Source organism: Alligator sinensis, unplaced genomic scaffold (genome assembly GCF_000455745.1).
Source record: "Alligator sinensis unplaced genomic scaffold, ASM45574v1 scaffold607_1, whole genome shotgun sequence".
In the NCBI taxonomy this organism is placed as follows: domain Eukaryota; kingdom Metazoa; phylum Chordata; order Crocodylia; family Alligatoridae; genus Alligator; species Alligator sinensis.
Window position 1 is genome coordinate 3,473,820 of NW_005841935.1, and position 13,514 is coordinate 3,487,333.

The 13,514-nt window shown below is 43.4% G+C and overlaps 1 protein-coding gene across 1 annotated transcript in view; it reads left to right on the forward strand.

The window, feature by feature from the left end:
* Window positions 1-13,514, forward strand: part of DNAH6 (dynein axonemal heavy chain 6) — a 282,667-nt gene that overhangs the window by 253,834 nt on the left and 15,319 nt on the right. The window contains exons 70-72 of the mRNA XM_025199101.1: window positions 5,720-5,841; window positions 8,323-8,452; window positions 12,219-12,346. Coding sequence (XP_025054886.1) covers window positions 5,720-5,841; window positions 8,323-8,452; window positions 12,219-12,346 — 380 coding nt within the window. The remainder of the gene's footprint in view (window positions 1-5,719; window positions 5,842-8,322; window positions 8,453-12,218; window positions 12,347-13,514) is intronic.

The following is a 13,514-nucleotide window of genomic DNA, read 5'->3' on the forward strand; positions in this document are numbered from 1 at the left end:
CCATCTGAGGGTCGACTCTTGGTAGTCTGGCATCCTGCTGCTGCCTCTCTACAATCCCAGTGAGAGCCTTGTCTTGCCCCTCGCTTAGGAACACCGAGGCAAAGAACTCATTGAGGAGTTCAGCCTTGTCCCCCCTGTCTGTCACCAATTGCTTATGCCCATTTAGTAGAGGTCCTATTCCTCCCTGGGCCTTCCTTTTACTCCCTATATTTCTAAAAAACAATTTTTTGTTATCCTTTACTTGGGATGCCATCCTCAGCTCCATGGTGGCTTTGGCCTGTCTAACTGCCTCCCTACAAGCGCGAGCAGAGGAGGTATACTCCTCTTTAGTAATCTCTCCCCGTTTCCACTTTTTATATGCCCCCCATTTTGCCCATAGGCTGCTCTGGATTTCTCTGGTCAGCCAAGGAAGCCTCTTGGCCCTTTTCCCCCTTTTTTCTCCGCATCAGGATCGTCTCCCTCTGTGCCCGAAGGATCATTTCCTTAAGGCACAGCCACCCTTCCTGGGCTCCCATCTCTTCAAAACTCTTATTCTGTAGTGCGTCCTTGACTAAACGCCTGAGTTCATTGAAATCAGCTTTCCTAAAGTCTAGCATTTTCACCCTACTAGTTACCTTACCCACTCAACGTCTTATGATGAATTCTATTATTTGGTGGTCACTGTCCCCCAGGTGACCACTGATCTGTAGGTCTCCTACCATGTCATCCCCCGTTGCCAATACCAGGTCCAGTAAGTGCCATGTGTGAGTCTTCTTGAGCTGCTCCTTGGAAATGGTGACTAGCCACTCAAGGAGAACTGCCTGGTCCTGGCTCCAGCACCGGCAGAGCCAGCACACGCAGAACATTTCTACAGAGGGTGTTGGTGTCCTTGTGGCCCCATCTCTGCTGGCAGTAGGTGGGTCTCTCCTGTATCCAGCAGCTGGTTCTGCAGAGCAAAGGACAGAGACGCTCTTTGTGAGAGTTTGCAATGTTTCAGAGATAATATGCACTGTACAGAGAGGCTGTGTGCCTCCCACCCTAAGTTTGGGGGTTGTGCGTGCACAGGTACCCAGAAACCATGATAAATTTCCTGGTCCTTTCACAGGAAGGACTGCTAGATGAACTTTTTCTCCCTGCTCCCACAGCAGAGGCAGGTGGGCTACTTGCCACAGGCACCCCTGTCCCCTACTCAGCCCAGGCCATGGCTGGCCTCTGCTGGCAGCTGCCACAGCAGCTCCAAATCAGTTCCCCTGCCTCTTCACTCTATGGGCCAGGCACTTCACTCTTATGCTGCCGGGCCTGAGGCACCTGGGTTCTCAGGGTGAGGGGCTCCCACCCAGCTGGGACACAGACGTGGTGGTGCCCCCTCCCCTGGTAGCCTTCTCCAGAGAGGTGCCCCAGGTCAGGACCCGTGCTGTGCATGGACTGTGCCCCAAGTCTGCCCCTGGTTAGTCACCTGGGCACACTGCAACTAGCTGTTTATTTGAGCATTTTTGAGGGCTGCCAGACCTGCTATGCTTTGCTGATGATGATTGCAATAATTGCAATGGTGCAGCTGAGAGCCTGGCACAGGGACCTGAGCTTCAAGGGTGCCCTAGGCAAGCCCATAACATGCACCACCACCTGGAGCGGTAATTCTACCTATGCTGCAAGTGCCTGATCCCCGTGATCGAGAAGGAGATCACCACTGCCATTGACAAGTTTCTCTGCATATGACAGGCCCTTAGCTTCCTAGCTGGGAGCCCACGTGGTGCTCAGTAAAATTTTGAACTGCCTCCTGCCTTCCTGCATGTTGGCAGGGGGAGACTCCAGCGGATGGGTAGGGAGCTTGGCCAGGTGGGGAAGGGAGGGGAGGAGAGGGCAGGACCTCCCCTGGCCCCAGACATGCAGCCCAGGGGCAGGGGGTGATTTGGCGGAGGCACAGGTGGCCCTGAAACCCTTTCTCCCCTCATCCCTCTTCCCTGTGCAGGGCTTTCCGGGCAGGTGTGGCAGCTGCTCATGACAATCTGACGATATCCCTGGTCATGGAGAGGAGGTCCAACTGACCAACACGTGCTGAGGCACAGCACATGGCCACCCAGGCTGTGGCTTCCTCAAGCAACAAGCTCAAGTTGGCATGTGCAGGAGCCATCCTTGCCAGGCTGGCCAAGCTGCTGGATGAAAACAGGGAGTGTGCCAGGACCTGGCATGGGGGCCCTGAGGGTCCCCCATGCAGAGAGTCCTCCTGGCCCGCAGCCCCCTGACTCTGGCTCCAGCAGCCCACCCATGCTGCAAAACATGTTCTGGGCTTCACCAGGGTCCATGGGGGCCAGGATGCAGTCCAGTTCCTTCAGAAAGGGCATGAGTCTGTGGGCAGGTCTGGACCACCTGTTGTGGTCTTGGACACGGACCCACTGAGCCCTGAGGGCCTTTGCCTTGACCCAGAACTGGTAGATGGACTGCCAGTGTCCACACTTCTGCTTTGGCCCTTGATACCTGGCCAAACTGCCACTGGATCTGAACATCCACCCAGAAACCGATAAAGGTCCACTATTTCTTCATGAGTCCAGTTGGGCACCTGCTTCTGTTTGTCAGCAGGTGCAGGGCCTTCCATGACAGCAGCAGGCAGCAGCCTCAGGAAGGGCAGGGTCAGGCCTGGGCTCCAGGTGCCAGTGTTGGTAACAGGTGCCCACAGCAGTGGGGCAGGGTGCCCAGGGGGCAGGTTGAGGCTGGCAGGGGCCTTGGCAGGCCAGTCATGGGGTGCAGGTGCCAGCGTCAGATGGCAGATGCCCACAGTGGTGGGGCACTATGCCCAGGGGCAGGCTTGGGCTAGTAGGGGCCTCAGTCGTCCAGCTACAGTATCTGGCTGCAGGCAGCAGGTGCACACAGTGGTGGAACACATTGCTCGGGGGCAGGCTCAGGCTGGCAGGGGTTTTGTGGGGTCAGGCCTAGGGTCCAGGTGGTAGTATCAGGTGATGAAGGAGCTGCTCATGCCATTCAGCTCCTGAAGCTACCGAATCATGTGGCCCAGCAGCAGGTGAGAGTCTGACCCCCTGCTGGCTCAGCTGACCAGGCATAGGCCATAGAACAGAGTGGGCCACCCAGACCATGGCCTGACCAACTTTTAGCACATTAATTTAGTGAGCTATGCAGTTAAAAAAACAGCTATACAGTTTTAACCAGAATGACAATTGTGCCTTTGTGGGTTATATAAATTAACGTCCTAAAAGTTGGTCAGGCCATGGCCCGGGTGGCGCATCCCATTCCACAGCCTGTGTCACTGGGTGAAATTTGCACCTGCATCACCATCTACACATACATTTAAGCACAGTAATTTACTCCACCGTTGGATAGTACTTGTGTCTGAAGGTACCGTCCAACAGCATAGTAAATTAGTCTACACTGTCCTAATTGCCACACACATGTAGACAGTGACACTTTACTGCACAGCAAATTAGTCTACTGCAGTAAAGCACACATGTGGATGCACTCAATAAATGTAAACCTAACCCTGCCACATGTTGAAATTAAGGTTCAATAGAAACAGCCAGAAAAATATTGCACATTTTTTGTGTAATATTTTTGTGGCTAGTCTCAATTTCTGTGGTGCCATTACTTGTCTGAATTTGTGGCCGGGTTACTATTTAAGGTGCAGTTTACGAACTAATCGTGTCTTAAGTGTAATGCCTGCTAGAGATCTAGATCCCATGTCTTTTGGCATCTTCTGTAGCGCCATACTCTGTGGATGACACCACCTCCCTTAAGAAAGAGATACTACCTATTCTTTGCTGTACATCAGCAGAATTGATTACTAGGTTCCAGTAAGCTACATCCATGCAAGCTTACTAAAGGCAACAATGCTTTGCAGGTATCATCAAGTTCATACTCTAAAGACAGTAGGCTTGTGCGGTTGCAGAATCTGGGTGGCAGTTTTTCATATAGGTTGTGGCCTTTGAACTCCACCTTGATCCTGTACTCCAAGCTGAGTTTGAAAGAATGACCATTTAGAAAAAAATCACATCTTTTTAATTGTGAACTGAGAATATCTGTTCTGGAAACCACTGAAGATATGGAACTCTACTGCTATTTTTACAGAGCATCTTATGTGAATAGAATCGTGTTTTAAAGTCCTGACCAGAAATGATCTAGTTGTAGGACTTGAGATGTAAAGTCTTTATGTATTCTAAAATGATCACTGTATATTTAGCAACTATTCCTTCAGGTACTTAACTGATCTATGTGGGTTAAAGGTTTAGAACAACCAGGAAATATAAGTATTACTGAAGGATTTTTGAGTTCCCAAGGAGTCCTTGAATTCTGCTAATAATGCTAAATTTTAACTGTCCAACTTCAGAGAGAATTTGGAGATTTTAAGTATCAATTTGAGTATTCAGTATTGAAAAGAAGCCTAGCAGCATATTCAACAGGTTTCTGAGGGTATCCCACTCTCCACTGGTGGCCTATGAGTATGGCATATTGCCATTATTTTCTGCCTTCAATATGTGAACTGAGAATGCTGACACATACTAAGATCACGCAGTCCTTTTAGGCAAAAGCTGCCAGCATATTGTATATCCATCAACCTATCTTAAATATTTAAATGGTACCCCTTACAGTAGCATTTGAGCATCTCCCAGCCTGTATCCTCAAAATACCCCTCCAGTCTTGGCAATGTAATTTCAGTTATCTCTGAGTGGCTAAGGGAGTTGTTCAAGGTCTTGCCAAACTCTGTCTTGGAGCGGTGGATTGGACCTAGGTCTCCCAAGTTCTGGACTAGTACTTTAATTGCTGGATTCAGCTTCTGTTCTGTCATATTCATAAAAAGACAGCAAGTTTCAAAAGCTATGTCCCTGGATTTGTGTCCGTGACTATATTTTGTTGTTATATTTCCCTGGAAAAACGAGGGACCTGAAAAAGAGAATTTAGTTTCAGTTTGCTGGATGTGGACCATAGACTTGTGACATACTGCATATATTTCATTCTACTGTTTGCCATCTCAGCCACTGCAGCTCTTCTTTGTCATCGCAGGCCTGATAGTTATGTCAACAAGTGTCAAGTACGAGTCAGTTTAATCCTATTTGTATAAAATACCGAGGAGCCAGAAGCCTCCCAAGCAATATAGTAATCCACTGCAGAGTTGGGAAGCCCATTGGGAATTAACCTGAGGCTCAGTACACTTATGGTCTTCTCTCTGAGATATGAGCTTCCACTTGCCAGGTGTTTAGCTCAGTGGTTAGGCTTTTGAAAGTTGTTTGCTGTTTTTATTATAAAGAAGTTTTGTTCTAAGTGATGTTACAGGCAACATCTCATATTGTGCTTTTGTTTTTAAATTGTTTCCCCAGAAAAGAACTATCCAATTGTTTTTCTTTTCTAAAACATAAAAAGGGGGGAGGAGGGGAGGGAGTTTGCCTCAGTTTCCTGGTTCCTCTGAAATGGAAAGAAATTATTGCAAAATATGTATATCTGAGACTTTTGACCATATGTTTTACAAATTTTGCTTACAGTCATTGGAAGCTGTCAGAATCTGATGAGTGCATGTCACTCCTTATGAAATAAAGTTACCTTCCAATTGTATTGTAAAACATCTTCATATTTATGATTGTGGTATTTGTGGTGAAATTCTTTTTTTCTTTGGGAATGCTTAACTAATGTCTATTAATAATATATCATATCTATTTTTTACCCTTTCCATAACGTGGTTTCCGTTTACTTCTCAAGAAATATTTTAATATGAAGTCTCATCTGTCCATTTGTTTAACAGGTGTATATTTTGCACCTGCAGCTGATAGCTTGCAAGATTTTAAAGAATACATTGAAAATCTTCCTTTGATTGACGACCCAGAAATATTTGGAATGCATGAAAATGCTAATTTAGTTTTCCAGGTTTGTTGACTATTTGTAAATACACATTCTAAATGAATTATGTCTAAATGTATTATACTTTGTAGCTTAAAGGGAAAATTTGATTTAACAATTACAGTTTGTTAAGCAGATATAACAAATTGTAATTACAAGGCTGCCCACCCACTACTCATTACATTGCCTTTCTGCTATATGGAAAATTTGGTAAAGACCTCCAAATTTTTCAAAATAATTTCCTATCCAGCTGCTTTTTAATGAAATACATTCTTATTTTTTCTAGAGAAAAAAATGAACACTAATGCTATCTTTATTTGACATAAATCAGCCATTTTTCATGAGCTAACAGACTTTATAATTTCTGACTAAAATAAGAAGTGCTTTAAAGTGAAGCTGACAACCCCGTCAGAACACATACATTCACATTTGTTAAGTCCTGTGTATTTTCCTGGGAAGGAGCCATCCAGTCTTCCAAAATCCTTGTCAGGTACCACCCTCACAGTGGTCTAAACAGAGTATTGTAACACGTGTACAAACAATCGTGATAGATAAAGACCAGTAATGTGAGATATTAAAAGCAGACAACGGGCTCTAGACAGAAAGAACGGTCTTGTGGCTAAGGTGCTGTTCTAGGCTTCAGGAGACGCTTTCTCTCATCATCCCTTAGTCTGTTTAATTTGAAAACTCTCTGATGGTTTCAATACATGTACAACACCAGACACAAGAAGGCACAAATCTTGAGTACTGCTAAGTACTACTGATACTGTAGTGATAACAATGATTTTCCATTAATGTAGCAGATATATCCATTGGCCACATCCAGACAAGTGTGGACGTTTGGGTCCCCAGAGTCAAGTAGCAGCAGTGCACCTTGCACCGCAGATGCTTGTCCCTGGAGAGCGCCCATGCCACGCACACTTTGGCGCATGGCAAGTTACCCTGGGGGCGGTACGGGAGGCTGGAGCCAGCACTGTGCTGGTCCCAGCAGCCTTACCTGGTGGCTTCCCAGGGCTGCAGCAGTGGTGATCCTACCACTATTTGCACAGCTCTGGGCAGTCGGGCTTGGCTTTTCAGCGGTGCGCACTGCCCAGATATACAGGGGTCAAAAAAACCTGTGGAAAAAAACCGGAGCAGCACACACACGGGTAGTATGCCCTTGCAGCATGGTGAGCACCTGACTGTGTAGTATGTGGCGCTGCAGATGTGTTTGTGGCACCACATACCACATGTCCGTGTTTGTCTGGACATGCCCACTGTGTGCATTATAAGGCACTGCTGCTGCCATGGCTTGCCTGGCACAGCTCTACCAGTGGATATGTTTTTCCTGGTGGCGGGAACCCATTTCTTTTAGCAGAGCAGCGTGGAGACAGAATGTTTTGCCAGCAGAGCAATATCAGTCAGAGGATTGGGTTTTTTTGCCAGAACTTTGCATTGTAGACCACAGTCATCCCCTAGACTGTTTGGGAAATCTCAACTGTGCATCAGACATACTGTCACCCTCACAATATACTTTGTCATCCCCTGAAGTGAGTTCTAATCCTGTTCATTTAAATTCTAAATGAATTAACATCAAGAACATAGTTTAGTCTCTAAAAAGTTTGTATTATAGTTACCCTTTCAGAAGTAGGTCTTGAATTGGGTACAGATTTAAAAGAAATATCTTTTGTTAGGCACAAATGCTGAATTACAAAAAGAAATTCTACTTTGTGCCTGTAGTGTAATATTAATTGTAAAAATCTATACTGATGAAGCAATAAGCTTAAGGCAAAGCACCATAAAAACAGAAGATTGTCACGCCACCTAGAAAAAGCCAGAAGATAAACTACCCAATATTTAATAAACTTTATTCCTGGGGGATTGAAGCAGAGATTTCATAACTTCCCATGCTAAGGTAATTAACTAAAAACATTACAATTTTAACTCTGCTCTTTATAGCTTCAGTCAATAACGTACTGCAGGGAGTTTTGTGACTGAGTTAAAGATATACCGAGAAGCACATGCTCATTTCACACTTCTTCCTGTAGGAATCTATAAAAAAAATATTGTTATACTTGTAAAGATCAGTGAAGAAAGATGTTAACAAATATACTTTAACCAATTTTAAATGACTGTATTAAATTAAAGTGGCATCCAAGGTACAGAATTCAGTGCAGAGAAACAGATATACTTTTGGAGTAAAGGTTGGGAAAATTTGAAGTTTTTTCTAGCTTAGCATTCTTTATTATATGCAGAAGTATGTGGTCAGTGAGCTTTTTTTCTCATGGTAAGAGTAGCTAAAGAGAGTAACAGTAGAGAATAAATGCCTATTGACACAAATTACATTTGCAAGCAGATTAAAAAGTAATAACATGATGAACAAAATCCAAAATGTTTATTGTAAGTAAATCATTCAAACTTGAAACAGCTTTTAAAAAACGAGAGGTTGATATGAAAACATTGAAATAATCCTTACAATGGCAATTTTTTTAAAGGAACACTGCTTTTTTTCTCCTCTGTTTATTACAGCGTAAAGAGACTAACACTTTGATTACAACAATACTTGAGGTTCAGCCGAGATCAACTACACAAGGGTCGGGAAAAAGCAATGATGAAATTGTTCAAGAGCTTGCTAGCACCATTCTGACAAAGCTGTCACGTAAGATAACATTGCTAATGTGTTTTTCCTAGAGGTGCTGCATATATATCATGGGCAGACAAGGTTCCTTGCGTGAATCTGATATCTTTTATTAGACCAACCCAAAATTGTTGGAGAATAGTTATTAAGCAAGCTTTCGGGTTCAAAAATCCTTCGTCAGGCTAAGGAAGTTTCAGCAGTTGGTGTGTGCTCTTCCTGGATGGAATGAAAAGTAAAGAAGCCAGCGGCTGGGCTGGTATGCATACAAGACAGGCAGTCAGTGAAAAAGTAGATTGAGGAGTCAATGGGTGAGAGACAGGGGTGGGGAGAGAGAAGGGGGGTGAAAGTGGAGAGATACCTGGGGAGTCAGATGTCAGGCAGGTTATGATGTGTCATAAATCCAATGTCTATATTTAGTCCATGATTTTTAGTATCCAGGAGGTTGATGAATTGGAGTTCATAGGTTCGTCTCTGGGAAGTGTTGTGTAAATTGCCCTTGAGGATCAGGACTGAGAGATTGGAGAGAGAGTGGCCCTCCTGTGAGAAATGTGCCTCCACCGGTAATTGAGTGTTTCTGTCTTTGGTAGATTTCCAGCGTGCGTTCATTCTGGTGCGCAGTTGTTGTTTGGTCTCTCCTACGTATTTTCCATCAGGGCATTTGGTGCATTGGATGAGATATATTACATTTCTGGAGGTGCAGCTGTAAGATCCAGGAATGCTGATGGCTCTGTTGTGGGGTGTAGTAATTGTGGGGGTGGTGGAGATGTGTTGGCAGGTTTTGCATTTCTTGTCCTGGCACGGTCTGGATCCTTTTGGTGTGTTCTGTGCTTGAGGAAGTTTGCTTCTGGTGATGAGGTTGGCGAGGTTCGGTGCTTGTTTGAAGGCCAGGATGGGTGGCTCTGGGAAAATATTTTTAAGAATAGGGTCTCTTTCTAGTATGGGTTGCAATTGTTTGAGGATTTTCCGTACAGGTTCAAGGGAGGGGTGATACGTCATAACCAGCGGTGTGCGATTTGTGGGGGGTTTTCCTCTGTACTGCAGCAATTCTTCACGTGGTATCCGGGTGGCTCTTTCAAACATGGGATCTATCTCTCTGGAGGAGTGTCCTTATTGGGTGAAAGCCTTTTTAAGATTGGTGAGGTGGCAATCCCGGGTGTTCTCTTCAGTGCAAATGCGGTGGTATCTGAGGGCTTGGCTGTATATCACAGCTTTTTTGGTGTGTTTGGGGTGATTGCTGGCTCTGTGCAGATATGTATGTTGGTCTTTGGGTTTCTTGTATAACGTGGTCTGTATTTTATCAAAGGAGATGCTGGTGCTGGAGTATTCTAGAGAAAGTTGGATGGAGGGATGGTGATTGTTGAATTTCTGATGGAACTCAATCAGAGATTGTAGGTTTTCAGTCCTGGATACTAAAAATCATGGACTAAATATAGACATTGGATTTATGACACATTATAACCTGCCTGACATCTGACTCCCCAGGTATCTCTCCACTTCCATCCCCCTTCTCTCTCCCCCCCTGAAAATATGTGTTTGCAGAACTTGTTAAAATAAATCTATATACACTGCATTTTAAACTGTAAAAGTCAGCATAATTCAAATTTAACCTAAGGAACTTGCTGCTTAAAAAGGAGGTTTTCACAGAAATACATGTTGGTTTTACCTTTGAACGCCTTCCCAGAAAATATTGAGGCAGCATAAAAAAGAACACAGAAAATGTATATGGGTAATCAAAACAATCATACTTACACTAGCTAAATTGTACATTTGCACCCTTATACTTCCAAATGGCTAATAGCTGCTTGGGGTTGGTCATCAGAGCTCTCTCTATTCTTATACAAATATAGGGTTTTACATTTTCCTTCAAAGATTCTGAAGCATCTGTTAGAGATGCGATTTCTGCAGAGACAATGGGGCAGGGGCCTGGTCCAGTTTGCAAATGCTTGTATCACATCCTTACCAGTAGTATGCAACATTGAGGCATAGCAGGGAAACCACCACCAAAGAGGAAACTACAATTCAGCAAAGCATTTGTACATATATGCACTTAAGCACACATAGAAATGCTGCTGCACTCATTGAGATTTAAGCAAGTGTTTAAAATTAAATAGATACTTAATTGTTTCTCTGCTCCTTAGTCAGAAAAGCCTCTTAAGGTTTATTCCTGAATGTGAGGGTGTGGGCTTGGAAGGATATAAACAAAATATACTTAGCTGAGTATTTGGCTCCGGGCTATATGGCCTGGCAGAGCAGCATTGCCTTCCCAAATACCTGCTTCCTCTTCCATCGTCCAGGCAGCCATACTTAAATAATTTCCCCGAACCTTTGTGCAGGAAGAAGGAGAAGCTTAGTTATAGCTAGTTGGTCAGGTGAGAACAAATGGTTGTCTCTACACCTTCAGACTAGAAGTTTTAAAACATGTAGTTACAGACCATCTTTCTGCACTCAGATCTGTGCTGGGAGATACCTTTACACAGTCTCCCAGTCTAAATAATCAGTTGCATTCTGGCAGACCCTTGTGCATATTAAAGAGCCACACTGACTTTTTTGGGACTTCTAACAGATGCAAGGGTCCAACTGTGAAATTCTGATTACAATGTTAGAGCATAAACTATAAGATGAGACTTAAGTATTTTATGTAAATAGAGTACTAAAATATACCTCTGTAAAGATGCATAGCTAAGAGCCAAGGGAATGTATTATTCAAACTGTTCACCAGAAAACAATTAAGATTCCTTTCATGGAACAATAGATTTATTTTATTGCTATGATATCTTGTCATACCAATTTGTCAAGATTTTCTGAACAGTCATAACTGTCAAGTTACTTAAAAAATATAGCAGTTTTTTTCAGACGTACATCTTGGTGCAGTTAATATGCAAACATGCCAGGTACAATTACTTGCACATTGTGTTTTTTTCCCGAAACTCCTGCCCCAGCTGGCCTACATCAGTACAATTCTTTGGTGCCTCATCATTTTGAAGGCATTGAATTTGTTGCTGTTTTGAAACAAATGTGCATGAATATCTTTGCTCTCTCAGGCAACTTTTTAATGTCAAACAGTTTAATTATTTCTATTTTGAGCAAAGTACAAAGCCTCCATTTTAAATTGTGCATTTGGGAAAGCTTTTTCAACAACATTCACAATTTATTGTGAAGGAAAAATGTTATTTGTAGTTCCTAAATTTGGTGATCTATTTTCATTCTTGCAGTGCTACAGATTCAACAACAGCACCATATAGAAAATAAAATTTTACTGGTAAATTGGCATAGCTCCACTGATATCCAGCTGAAACTAAGAATTTTCCTGTGGGTATGAATGCAGTGGCATGATACTGCTGCCTCCTTGTCTTGTGAAAGTCCGGAGGAGCTATGGTGCACAAGTCCCAGCTATATGCAAACTCCACAATTACCTTTACCCAGAAGGAGTTGAGAAAGGGAGACTAGTGGGTGCATTGTGAAGTAATCTATCAGACATCCTCTCTGTGTAAGGGAAGGTGAACTCACATGGACTACTTAAGACCTGAGGCTGATGCAAAAAACACTGGAGCTCAGCCCCTGGCCATAACACTGGGGTGGGATTGAGTATATGCAGTCTTTGCAGTCTGAAGTACTCCTCACTGAAGACTAATTTGGAAACCAGGTGTCCTGGGAATGAGACTGGCAGTTTTCTAGCCAAGAGATACCATTGTCCTCGTCTCCCTTCATATATGGTAATGCAGTCCTGAAAAACACCTATAGTAAACTATTAACAATTTTTTCTGAGTAGAGAGTGCTTGTATTGCAGGAAAGCTGGACATGGAAGCTGCTTCAGAGAGCCTTTTCATCAAAGATGACCAAGGCCGTCTGGACTCTTTAACAACTGTGCTTGGGCAAGAAGTGGATCGGTTCAACAATCTGCTTATGCTATTGAGAGTATGACACAAATCATTTTGCAGTCGGGAGGAGGAGGGTCTGTACCAGTGGTTCTCAACCTTGTTAGACTCAAGGCACTCCTCATTAGACTCAAGACACCCCTTGGAAAATGCCAGGTGTTAGTTTTCATTATTTTTAGCTACAGAAAAATAATAGAGTGATTCTTCTGTTACAGAGAACTCAGAAAGACCACAAAAGGTCAGAATGTTTTTGACACGATGGATTCCTGTTTGAAATCTCTGTGTTTATCTTGCAAATAATATTTGCAAACCTATCAGTGCTAATATTGTGCCACAGTACTCTGGTTGACAATCACTGGTCTATACCATAATCCCGGGGTAAGCAGCCTCCAGCACAGGTGCCAGAGCATGGCGTACAAAGGCATTTTGTTTGGCACGTGCACCTCGGGGCAGATGGCGAGGAAGGGGCTGGGGTTGCGTTGACACAACAAGGATCAGGTTCATTGCGGCTCCCCCACTGTCTGCCCCTGACACGCCAGCATTTTACTAAGCAAGGTTGCAGGTATTTTTGGCACTTTGCCCAAAAACATTGTTGACCCCTGCTATAATCTGAGGACAGTTCTCTAAAGCCTCATTTACATTTAAATTATTCCCTTTATAAATGTCTGTTCACTGGGATTTGGCTATGCTCGATTGACTTCCATAGTAAAGTTGGGAGTTTTCATGAATTCAACATTTTAGAGGTATTTAGATATTTTTCATCAGTTTAAGATAAAAATCGGAGTTGCCAGCAAGTCATTGTTTACCTCTTTACTGAACTGCTATCATTTGAATATTTGGGGGCTTTGCTACTCTTAATATGGTTTTGAAAAACATTAAAATGAAAATGGGGTATACTTTCAAATTATTCTGGTACTCTGAATAGCTTCTCATACAAGCAATCATTTGAACTGTCTCAACAAACGTTATCATTTTATAGAACCCTTGAGCTGTTTTAGTAAATATCACTGATTTCCATAAGCTTAGCAGTATCTCAGTAAATCTTTCAGAGTAACTTTTTAAATGTGCGCCTGCATTGAGTTCACAAAACAAGCAGACACAAATGTAGAACAGGTATTTACAGGCAGAATAGTTAGTTAAATCCTGACAGCTTTTTTTCTGAGGTTCTGAGCAAATACAGCTTGAATTGAAATCAGCTGAAGGGAAAG